The sequence below is a fragment of the Protobothrops mucrosquamatus genome, unplaced genomic scaffold (genome assembly GCF_001527695.2).
Source record: "Protobothrops mucrosquamatus isolate PMUCROS unplaced genomic scaffold, P.Mucros_1.0 scaffold2802, whole genome shotgun sequence".
NCBI lineage: Eukaryota > Metazoa > Chordata > Lepidosauria > Squamata > Viperidae > Protobothrops > Protobothrops mucrosquamatus.
Window position 1 is genome coordinate 164,506 of NW_015388837.1, and position 11,970 is coordinate 176,475.

Genomic DNA, 11,970 nt, shown 5'->3' on the forward strand with positions numbered 1-11,970 from the left:
CCCAGTCTTTTTGGGGTGGGGCAGCTATAATATATTCATCATAATAATAGGAATGCATTTGAAATATTGTGTTTTGACTCACTGTTGCTTCAGATACCCCTTGGCGCCAGAGCACCCGTATCCAGCTCAACAACTCAGCTGCTACACTGCCGTATCACATTTTCTGAGGAATGCGCAGGACTACGGGGTGGACCCTAAACGGATCGTGCTGGCTGGTGATAGCAGCGGAGGCACACTTGTTGCCAGCACTGCTCAGCAACTTCTGATGACAAAGGACCTGCCACAGCCCCGGGCCCACATACTAATCTATCCTTTCCTACAAAGTCTGGATTTCAATTTACCTTCTTACCAGCAAAACCAGTCTATTCCCCTCTTAATCAAGAAAGATGCTGTTCGTATTGGCACATTTTATCTCTTGAGAACCAATGCCTGGTTCAATGAAGTTATGGCCAATGCCCACATCCCGCAGGAACTCAGGGAAAAGTATCAGAAATGGATAAGTGCAGAACATATTCCGGAGGAATTTAAAGGCCGGGGTTACGTGCCGTTTGTACCTGGTCCGTTTTCAGAAGATCTTTTCAAAAAATGCAAAAGAGTTTTCGACCCCATATTTTCCCCACTCCTGGCGGAAGACGCCGTCATCCAGCAGTTTCCAGAGACTTTCCTTTTAACCTGTGAATACGACATTTTCCGAGATGACGGCTTGCTCTATAAGAAGAGGCTGGAAGACAACGGTGTCCCTGTCACCTGGGTTCACCTCAAGGACGGATTCCATGGGATCGCCTTGCTGATAGATATGGGGTCAATGCAGTTTCCAGGTACAAGGAAGAGTATAAATAGTGTAATCCAATTCCTAGAACAATTCTAGAAATCCAACAGCCTCATTCCTCTGCCTTGTTCATCTAGCCCTTGCCTTACAGATCTTGATCTGAAGAGGTGATACCCTATAATTTCATCCATCTGTCCTGCTTAACTGACCTGAAGATGGTCCACCAACTCTTTGAAGAGACACATCCTTGCCTTCTCCAGCTCGTTCATAGCCCACCACTCAGGTAACCTGGTGTCAGGCTGTACCAGGAAACTGTGGTTTTCCCTGTTACCCAAAAACAGAATTTCCCATATGGACAGTCTAAGTGGCACCGAGGCACAGTTGGGAGAGTGGTCAGACGTCTAACTTTTGTGCTCTCCTCCTCCCTATAGTTAGGACAGTGGTTCTTTGAAATATCAAACTTGTGGAGAATGTTGAACATGACAGCACAAGGAAATAACAGCCCATTGCCAGCCATCAACACCCCAATCAACCAATAGGAAGGCACCACATAATTGCAACTCACAGAATAGCCCAAAGCGCATATAGGTAGTCCTCAACTAACGATCACAATTGAGCCCAAAATTTCTGTTGCTAAGTGAAACATTTGCTAAGTGAATTTGCCTCATTTTACAATCTTTCTTGTCACAGTTGTTGAGTGAATCACTATAGCTGTTAAGTTAGTAAAACGATTAAGTGAATCTGACTTCCCCATTGACTTTGCTTGTCAGAAGGCAGCAAAAGGTAATTACATGACCCCAGGACACTGCAGCCATCATAAATATGAGCCAGTTGCCAAGTGTCGGAATTTTGATCATGTGACCCTGGGGATGCTGCAGTGGTCTTATGTGTGAAAAACAGTGATAAATCACTTTTCTCAGTGCCACTGTAACTTTGAACAGTCACTAAACGAAGTGTTGTAAATTGAGGGCTACCTGTATTCCAGTAAAGAGAGGTTTCCTGAGGTCAGCATGGGTCTGAATATTCAGAAGAGTAAACATCTGGTCCTGGTGACCGACCAAGATTGGATCTTGCAACGTTATCCTGGGACATGTATATGTGCCTTCATTTGTCATGGAAAACCCAGTGCAGCTCTTTCAGGAGACCATTATTGCCACAGGCAGACAAAAAATGAACGAAAAAAGGGATTCACCCCCAAAAAGCTCTGGAGGCCTATTGTGCTAGCCCCCCCTCACCCGTTGGCATAAGTTCTGTTTCCTAGCAGGACCTTGCCTTGAACCGTACCTTCCTCTCATCTGTCTCTGAAGAGGCATTTCTCTCCAGCAAGACTGATGCAGTAAGATCTTATAAGGGACCTCTCCTTGTTGACGCTTCCATCTCGTCTCTTCCTGTATCCTCTTTCCTTGCTCCCCCTTTGCTTTAGCAGCAGGTGGTCCCCAGTTGCTGAGCTTCTAGAATAGTGACAGCTGACTTCATGTGAACCTTTTGAGCTTCAGTAAAGACTCAAGCAACAAATCCCAGTCTGTTTCATTTCTATTTCATTTCAGTTTCATTTCTGCCCACCGCAAAGGGCAAGGGGAGAAAAGGGGAGGGTGGCGCAGAGGTGTTGTAAATGGCATGACTATGTTGACAGAGTGGGGCGTGTGGGTCCGTGTCTGTGTGTGTGTTGGAAGGGCACGAACTAGCAAGCCCCTTCGGTGGGCAGAAGACTGCCAGTCCCTCATGAAACGGTGTATGTGTTTGTGTGTCCCTGTCCTCAGCTCCTCTGCGATCGGGGACTGCAGGGGAAAATGTCAAGGAATTGCACAGCCGGTGTCCAAATAGAGGCAGAGATGCTGACACAAACATATAGTTTTATATAAACAAATATATTAATAGTAAATAGTAAATAGTAATCAGGCAATCAGGAGCATATCAGGTAAATCAACGCATCATGAGGTAAATTACAGAGGGCACTCAGAGGAAAAAAGGCGGGAAACAAGGAACCTCTCCCTTTTCGCTCAAGGCAACCAATCACAGCTTAGATTGCCTCATGTAGTGGCCAGCCCTCTTCAACCAATCAGCTATAACTGTGTTCTGATTCATTGTCCAACCCTTCACTGCTCCAACTATTACATTAAATATCTTAACAAAGAAGAGGAAAATGTGGTGAGGAAAGATGAACCAAGCCCCAGATTAGACCTCAATCTGAATTAGGCAAAACAGCAACTGCCTCATCGGGCAAGCCAGGATGGGTCTGTGAAACCCCAGGTAGTCCTCAACTTACAAATGCAATTGAGTGCAAAATTTCTGTTGCTAAGTGAGACAGTTGTTAAGTGAATTTTGCCCCATTTTACAACCTCTCTTGCCATGTTTGTTAAGTGAATCGCTGCAGTGAATCACTGTCATTGTGGAGAGAAGGGTCAAGCAGGGATCAGGTGGGGCTTGTTGCGAACAAAGAGAAGGAGTCCAGGTTATCTCTCTTAAACAGAAGCACGTTTATTCAGCTGAACAAAGGTGGGTCCTCCCATAAGATTGGAAGAACCCCAAGCGCAGCTTGAAGCAAGTACTGTATATATAGATTTCTTATTTTTACGTGGTTGCATAAGAGGAAGCCACCACATAGTCGATCAGGTACAGAACTTATAAAAATACTCGTGCGTGCAAATTTCTCCTTAGTTCTAGGTTGCTTCTCTCCTTGGTTAGTTTCCGTAAATATGAACCAGTTGCCAAGCACCCAAATTTTGATCACGTGACCATGGGGAGGATGCAACGGTCGTAATTGGGAGGACCGATCATAAATCCCTTTTTTCAGTGCAATTGTAAATCTGAATGGTCACTAAATGAATGGTCGTAAGTCGAGGACACTTGCGTCCTCACACTGCTGGATGATCACTTAAATGTGAGCCAGCCGTGTGCGACAGCAGCCAAAAAAGCTAATACAATCCTTATGTGTATAAACAGAGGCATAGAATCAAAATCACGTGAAGTATTGGTACCACTTTATAAAGCCTTAGTATATTAGTACCACTTTATAAGGCCACACCTGGAATACTTGCATCCGGTTTTGGTCACCATGTTACAAAAAAGATGTTGAGACTTTGGAAGAAGTGCAAAGAAGAACAACTAAGTTCATTAAAGGCCTGGAGACTAAAAGATATGAAGAATGGTTGCAGGATTTGGGTAGGGCCAGTTTAGAGACTAGGGGGTGACATAATAGTAGTATTCCAGTATTTGAGAGGCTGCCACAAAGAAGAGGGGGGGTCAACCTATTTACCAAGCACCTGTAGGTAGGGCAAGAAACAACAGATGGGAACTAATTATTGGGTGACATGATAGCAGTGTGTCAACATCCAGCTCGAGAATCCAAATAAAACTCCCAGGTTCATTCCATTTCCAAAAATCTTACTGTTTATTAAGTTGATTGATTTTGCTGAAACAAAACTAATTCTGAGGTTCTAACAGCAATTCATAGACTTAAACAATAATTTTCTCAGCCAAACCCCTAATGTCTTATGTAGTCCATATAAACCAGTTCAGTTTGCTATGGGAACTGTCTTCTTCAAATCCACACCTGTTCTGGTGTCCTTGAAAGGGTTTCATGTTCTCACAGTCTTCAGTGGAATTGTAGAAATTTCATTTCTCCATCTAATCCAGTTCTTTCTCTTGTCTTCTGCTGTCTCCTGGTCCTGCCACGTCCACCTTCCAGAAGTCCCAAAGGTCCTTTTTCAAGAGGCAACTGGACTTTCGTGAAAGTCCAGTTGCCTCTTGAAAAAGCACCTTTGGGACAACCATGACCTGGATGACTGAAAACCTCCATAGACATCCATTATCCAGAACGTTTTTTCCTCATTATTGTTATTTAATTGGGAACCCCAAATATTCTCAGAGAGTCTACTTCTGAGTAGTTTGGTATGAGCTCTAATCATCTCCCAATCTTAATTCCAACAGGATCTGAATGGAAAAATGAAACGGAGGGGAAACTATGTGGGAATTTCTCTGAAGAAACTGAGCAGGAACCCTTTGAAGAGAAAGTCTGGAACCGAATTCAACCCTCACACCAAGAAGAAAGCCAACAAGAAGAATGGATCGATAAATCCCTTCCTTGTCCCGTTGGAGAGTTCCATCAAATCTCACTCCAGCAAAAAAACCAGGAAGGAGAGGAAAGAAATGGATGTCTCAGTGATCACTGGGAAATATCTGCCGAGATTGAATCCCAGAAAAGTATTTTGGGGAAGAACACCAGAGACAGGGAAATGCTTTCTGAAGGAGAGAGTTCATACACATTTCTGGAAAACCGAGATAAGTTTCTAGTTCCTTTAATTCCTCCATCGTATCAGGCTGTCCATGCTGATGGACAACATCACACGGGGGAGAGGCCCTACAAATGCTACGAGTGTGGGAAGAGCTTCAGTCACAGGGGCAGCCTCAATGCGCATCAGCGGATGCACACGGGGGAGAAGCCGTACGGCTGCACGGACTGTGGGAAGAGCTTTTGGGATCAGTCCAGCCTTATTAGACATAAGAGAACCCACACCGGGGAGAAGCCCTACACCTGCTCCGAGTGTGGGAAAAGCTTCAGTCAAAGCACAAACCTGACTTTGCATCAAAGGGTGCACACTGACGGGATGCTTCCGGAAGAGTCTCCCCAAATGCTTAACATGGGGATGGCCATGTTAGTCTTTCCACCAAATCCCGCAAATGGCTTAGTGGCGCTTGAAAGCTAACATTTAGTGGTACTTGGCTCAATAGTACTAACTGTGAGAGGGATTGTCCTAGTAGACAATCACTTAAATATGAGCCAGCAGTGTGCTGCAGCCGCCAACAAAGCCAACACAATCCTAGGCTGCATTAATAGAGGGATAGAATCAAGATCATGTGAAGTGTTAATAAGGGTTTACAATGCCTTGGTAAGACCACACTTGGAATACTGCATCCAGTTTTGGTTGCTACGATACAAAAAAGATGTTGAGACTCTAGAAAGAGTGCAAAGAAGAGCAACAAAGATGATTAAGGGACTGGAGGTTAAAACATATGAAGAACAGTTGCAGGAATTGGGTATGTCTAGTTTAATGAAAATAAGGACTAGGGGTGACATGATAGCAGTGTGTCAACATCCAGCTCGAGAATCCAAATAAAGCTCCAGGTTCGTTCCGTTTCCAAAAATCTTACTGTTTATTAAGTTGATTGATTTTGCTGAAACAAAACTGAGGTTCTAACACCAATTCATACTTAAACAATAATTTTCCCAGCCAAACCCCCAATGTCTTACGTAGTCCATATAAACAAGTTCTGTTTGTTATGGGAACTGTCTGCTTCAAATCCACACCTGTTCTGGTGTCCTTGAAAAGGTTTCAGGTTCTCACAGTCTTCAGCGGAATTGTAGAAATTTCATTTTTCCATCTAATCCACTGGAAAGTAAGACTCCCCCCCCCTTACGCTAAGTTGAAATGTAGAGGAACATAGCTGCCAAAGTTTCATCCTTGACACAGTGTTCCATTATTTGAAGGGCTGCCACAAAGAAGAGGAGGGTAAACCTATTTTCCAAAGCACCAGAAGGCAAGACAAGAAGCAATGGATAGAAACTAACAAGCAGAGAAGCAACCTAGAACGAAGGAGAAATTTCCTGACAGTCAGAACAAATTAATCAATGGAATAGCTTGCTTCCAGAAGTTTAGTTGGGGTGCTCCATCACTGGAGGTTTTCAAGAAGAGATTGGACAACCATTTGTCGGGAATGGTATAGGGCCCCCTGTTTCTATGGAGGGTTGGACTAGAAGACCTCCAAGGTCTCTTCCAACTCTGTTATTCTGTTCTGTAAATCCATGTGGCCAGCTGGCATTCCTGCAGGCAATGCTTTCACTGACTTTGCTGGGGCCTTGTCACCACTGTTGTGACTGCTCTTCTCTGCCTGTTCATTCGAAGAATGCCGAGGTTGGACTCTCCAGTTCTCTCCCACAGGCCGTCTTGCAACAGGTGCGGCAGCCAGAGAAGACACGAGGGAATGCCAGAGTAGCTGCCAAAGGGGGGGGGGCAAGGAAACCATGATCCTCCCCAGGGCACAGCTCAGCCCCCTCCCCGAGGGCCACCATCAGCATTCCCCGCTCCTTTTTTTCTTCCCTTCATTCTTCCCCAATCACCTTTCCACTTTATGAATTTCTGTTTGCATATATACTAGGTATTCTCCGACTTACAGCAGTTTGCTTAGTGACCATTCAAAGTTACAACAGCACTGAAAAAAGTAACTTATGTCCGTTTTACACCCCCTGTCATGGTTCCGACAGATGAAACCCTTCAAAAGAACTTCGAGGCATTGTTTACCTTAAAGGATCTTTTATTCGAGTAACATAGTATCGGCACTTACATAATCGAAGCCAAAAACTGAATTCCCCCCCCCAGGCACATAGTATCAAAGCACAATTCCCTCCCTCCTCCAATTAACAGTCATAAATCACATTCCCCAATTAGCTTGAAGCGCGGGGTTCTTCCCCAGTTCTCCAGCCCGCCAATTCTTTATCAGCTCTGGCTCAATAACCTTGATTCTCACGCTAAGTTTTAGTGTTGTTATGTCTAGCTGGATTCCCATTCACATGCCCCCCCCTCCTAGCATCATCTAACTCTAAAAGTGAAAGGGACAAAAATACATTTCTATCTGTTGTCAATGCAAAAACATCCGATGTTAGCAGCGTTGACATCCAGCCCCCCTTACAAAAAGAACAAATCCTATAATGCAGGGCTTTTCAACCTTTTCACCTATTGTACCACTTTTAGGATATGGCAACATCCGAGTACCACCAGTCGCCTAGCAAGGTGTCAAAAACTTGATGACCAAAAAAAAAAAAAGGAAAAAAGTGATGAAATACAGGTAGTCCTCAACTTACAACAGTTCGCTTAGTGACTGTTCAAAGTTACAATGACACTGAAAAAAGTGCCCAAGCCACAGCCGAGCAAGACACCTGCCTGCCCACCCGGCGGTGCTCTTCCTCCTGTCTGAGGTTTTCATTGTTGTGAGCATTTCTGTTGAGGATTGGCAGTGGGGGTGGGGTGGGCGGTGTTTGTTTCTTATTCCCCCCATCTGCTGGGTGGTTGCAGCAGGTTTTCGTCACTGTGACCATCATAAACATGAATCGGTTGCCAAGCATCTGAATGTAAATTACAAGACCCTGGAGATGCTGCAACATTCCAGCTGATGGGGGTTCTTCTGGGCTGAGCAGAAATGCCAGGATCAGTGCTGAGCTCCAGCTGGAGCCTGGTGCTGATCCTGGCGCTTCCATTGAGCCCTGATAGCCCTGCAGCTCCAGCCATCTCTCGCTCAGGCTTGTGTGGTGCTGCCACCGGTACATCTCATTCCCCTCTCTCGCTACCACTTTTCTAGGATGGTTGTGTACCACCTGTCAGGTGCCAATGTACCACAGGTACCACCCATACCACTGGTTGAAAAGCCTTGCTATAATGTAAACAAAAGCACAGGTTAGGGATTGCCATTCAGTTTATTAGGGTGTTTCTTATAGAACCTATTAATGAGTCTGTCAGCTTTCACATTGCTAGCCTTCACCCAAATGGCCTCAGACAACGAAAATCCCTTCCATTGTACTAAGTACTGCAATTTCCCTTTAAAAATTCTAGAATCAAGAATACGCTTTACTTCTTAGTGAGTCTGTCCTGCCACCACGAGGGGTCCGGGTGCCTTCTTAGGGGGAGGTCTTAAGGTGGAACCCCGAAAAGGTTTCAACAGGCTACAATGGAAAACAGGGTGAACTTTTCCTAAGAGCCTAGGAAGTTTTAATTCCACCGTGACCGGGTTAATGATCTTTACAATGGGGAATGGTCCTAAGTACTTCGATCCTAACTTCTTACTAGGTAACTTAAGCCGTAAATATTTAGTTGACAGATAAACCTTTTCCCCAACTTGGAATGTTCTTTGAGGAATCCTTTTTTTTTTATCTGCCTGCTTTTTATAGGTCTCAGAAGCCTTTTTAAAAGCTGTTTTCCTGGTTTTCCAAACTTCTTCCCACCCCCTCACCCATTGATCAAGTGTCTGAGAAACGGAGGGCGCCTGGGGATATTCGGGTATCGGGGCGAACTCTTTTCCTGTGGTTACTTTAAAAGGTGTGAAGCCGGTGCTGCTGTGAACAGAGTTATTGTAAGCCACCTCTGCGAAAGGGAGGATGTCAGTCCAGTTTGTTTGTTGGTAGCTAACATAGCATCTGAGATATTGCTCCACCATTGAGTTTGTGGATTCAGCAGCCCCATCGAAAGTTGCCCTGAGAGGTGGTGCCACCAATGGTTGCTCCCTCCCCACTGTGGCTGTTGCACCCCCAGCTTTTGATGCCCCGCCCATGGCAGTTGCTGCATCCCCAGTGGCTGCAAGCCTCCCAACGATTGCTGCATGCTTGGGGGCTGTTGCCACCCCCCCGCTGTTGCTGCATTGCCGGCGCCTGTGGCATCCCCAATTGCTGTGCAACTCCCACCGGTCTCAGTGATGGCTATTGTGCCACCCCCAGTTGCTGTAGGCCTCCCAATGGTTGCTGCATGGGCGGGGGCTGCTGCCATCCCCACTGCTGTACTCGCAACGGTTGCTGACCTCCTGGCAGCTGCATCACCCTCGTTTGTTGCAAAGCCCCCATCTGCTGCTGCATATTCAGGGGCTGCGGCCACCCCCAGCTCGGCTGCTGCTGCTCTGGCAGAGGCTGCTGGCCCCCCACTTGTGCGGGCTGCGGCATCCCTCATTGCTGTATGGGTCCTGGGCTGGGGGATCGGTAAGCGCATCTATCCGGGGATTGGCTGTCCCGGCGATGGCTCGGGCTCTTATTGGTGGCGATCTGGGCTTTTGGATGGGCGACGACTGGACCTGTCTCTCTCCACGGGGCTGGAGGCCCTGGTAGATGGTTTCAAGGGCGGGGAGGCTGCCTGGTCTGCACAGGTGGGACTGGGGGTTCCCCTGGTCAGGAGTTAGTGGCTGCCTCGTGGATCATCATGATCGCTAGCATATGGGGAATAGGAAGGTTGCTCCCCACTTCTCATCTCTAGCTCCTCGAATCTTTCCACCAACTTCTCCACTGACTGACTACTGGCTGCAGACAGGTACTTCCACTTACTCGAGTCCTCAACGGTAGACGATTTTGTAGTTCTCAACCAGTCTGGGGAACGCGAAATGCAGAAATCTCTTCTCGGTAGCTCCACCGCTCCTGCATTTGAAGCCGTTGAGGGTGGCAAGATCGTCTCGAGGTGCCTGGAGTCTTTGCTGGGTAGGGTCCATTCCGACGACCAGATCAGCTGTCCTTGCGGCTTGGGCTTTGGCCCCAGCTGGGAGGCCTGAAATGTCCCTTCTCCCCCGGCTTGCTGGCTGTCGCTCCCCCCTCTGGGGTAGCAGCCATTGCCGGGGTGCTGGTTTCAGGCGTTCTCTCTTTCTCCATGCTGAGATCTTCCCCGAATCTTTGTCGGCTTATCCCTCGATTCTAGGGACAGCGACTGGGACTCGGGACCCCAAGATACTTAGGAAAAATCATCTTGATTGCCTCGTCATAGATCCTGTTTACAAAATTCTTATTTAAATTGATTTTCCCCACAATATTCAAAACATTCTTACCGGTTAATATTTTTTTAAAGTTCCTTATCCATTAGGCCTAAAAGAAAAGTCTCTGGTTTTATTTTTATATTCACCTTAAGAATGTGAATGCTATTCCAATATTTCTTTGCTTTGACACCTGTCCACCATAAATGATAAAAAGCTCCTTCTTTATATTTACATTTCCAACATTCATTTAAGATACCTTTCTACATTCTTGACAACTTATCCGGTGCTACATACCAACGATACATCATCTTATAAACATTTTCTTTTGAATTATAATTTAATGTGAATTTTAGGCCTTTTGTCCACATATTCCCCCATTGTTCAAACATTACATTATATCCCAAATTATTTGCCCACTGAATCACACAATGCTTTCTATAGTCATTCTCCAAATTCCAATTTATAAGCCTTAGCAATAACATGTTTGTCACTATCACACAGTAGGCTATCCAATTCATTTTCACAAAATCAAATCTGAAGTCTTTTTTTATCCAGTTCAAAGCTTTCTTTCAATTGTAAATATGTAAACCAATGGCAAATCCCTCCTCCTGATTCTAACTCCTCTTTAGAGTTGAGAATAGGCTCACCATAACTGAAATATTATTATTCAGCCATAACTTTACCAGTCTGGCCTTCCCATCATTTCTTTTAAAAAGAGAGCTTCTTGGAGAGACACCCAAAGAGGCATCTTCGCAGAGAACCTTATTTTATGTTTATTCCAAACTCAGGATGGTGCGTCTGACAAAGTGATTATAAAAATCAACATTTGTTTTAACTTTATCATACCATAAATAGCTGTGCCATCCAAATCTTAATTCATGGCCCTCTAGCTTGAGTAACCTTTTATTTGGGAGAATCGCCCATTCTTTTTGCCCGACCAAGCAACAAGCATCAAAATACAATTTCAAATATGGTAAATCCAAACTTTCTGTGGCATCTTGCAATAATTTATATGTAATTCTTGGGGTTTTTTTCCCTTGCCGTATAAACAAATGGAGTAGCAGTTGCCAATATGGATAAAATCTGAAACAAAAAAAGCATCTTTGGTAAAACTTTCATCTTAATTACAGCGATTCTACCCAATAGTGATAGTTGCAATTTTCCCATCTACAAATGTCTCATTATTAAAGAAGGGCAAAGAACTGAATTCGGGGCTCTGGGTTTTAATAAAAACAATAACAATAACAACAGAGTTGGTAGGAACCTTTGAGGTCTTCTAGTCCAGCACCCTGCTCAGGCAGGAAACCCTATATCAGGGTCCCTAGTCCCTGGACTGTGGCCCACTATCAGGCTGTGACCTATTCGCAACCGGGTCATGTGAGCAGCAGGCCGGTGTGTGTGTGCAGCTTGCGCAAGTGGGCTGGCATGCATGGACATGCAGCTCAACATACAATCAAGTGGTGTGTGCATGCGCCTGTGCACCGGCTTGCTACTTGTACGAGTCAAGTTGCTTCTTGTCCTGCCTTCAGGCACTTTGGAGAATAGCTTGACTCCCTCTTCTTTGTGGCAGCGCCTGAGATATTGGAACACTGCTATCATGTCCCCCCTCGTCCTTCTCTTCGTTAAACTCGAGGTACCCAATTTTAGTTGAACTGATCTCCCTCTGACCATCAGAAGCAAAAATACCAAATTACAACCCAAATGGC

At 45.4% G+C, this 11,970-nt stretch overlaps 2 protein-coding genes across 2 annotated transcripts in view; both read left to right on the forward strand.

The window, feature by feature from the left end:
- LOC107296431 (arylacetamide deacetylase-like 3) overlaps positions 1 to 868 on the forward strand; it is a 12,751-nt gene extending 11,883 nt beyond the window's left edge. The window contains exon 3 of the mRNA XM_029286064.1: positions 94 to 868. Within this exon, the coding sequence (XP_029141897.1) occupies positions 94 to 868 (775 nt within the window). The remainder of the gene's footprint in view (positions 1 to 93) is intronic.
- A 911-nt stretch (positions 869 to 1,779) lies between these two features.
- Positions 1,780 to 11,970, forward strand: part of LOC107296432 (arylacetamide deacetylase-like 3) — a 17,528-nt gene continuing 7,337 nt past the window's right edge. Inside the window, exons 1-3 of the mRNA XM_015825780.2 lie at positions 1,780 to 1,801; positions 4,700 to 4,782; positions 5,089 to 5,423. Coding sequence (XP_015681266.2) covers positions 1,780 to 1,801; positions 4,700 to 4,782; positions 5,089 to 5,423 — 440 coding nt within the window. The remainder of the gene's footprint in view (positions 1,802 to 4,699; positions 4,783 to 5,088; positions 5,424 to 11,970) is intronic.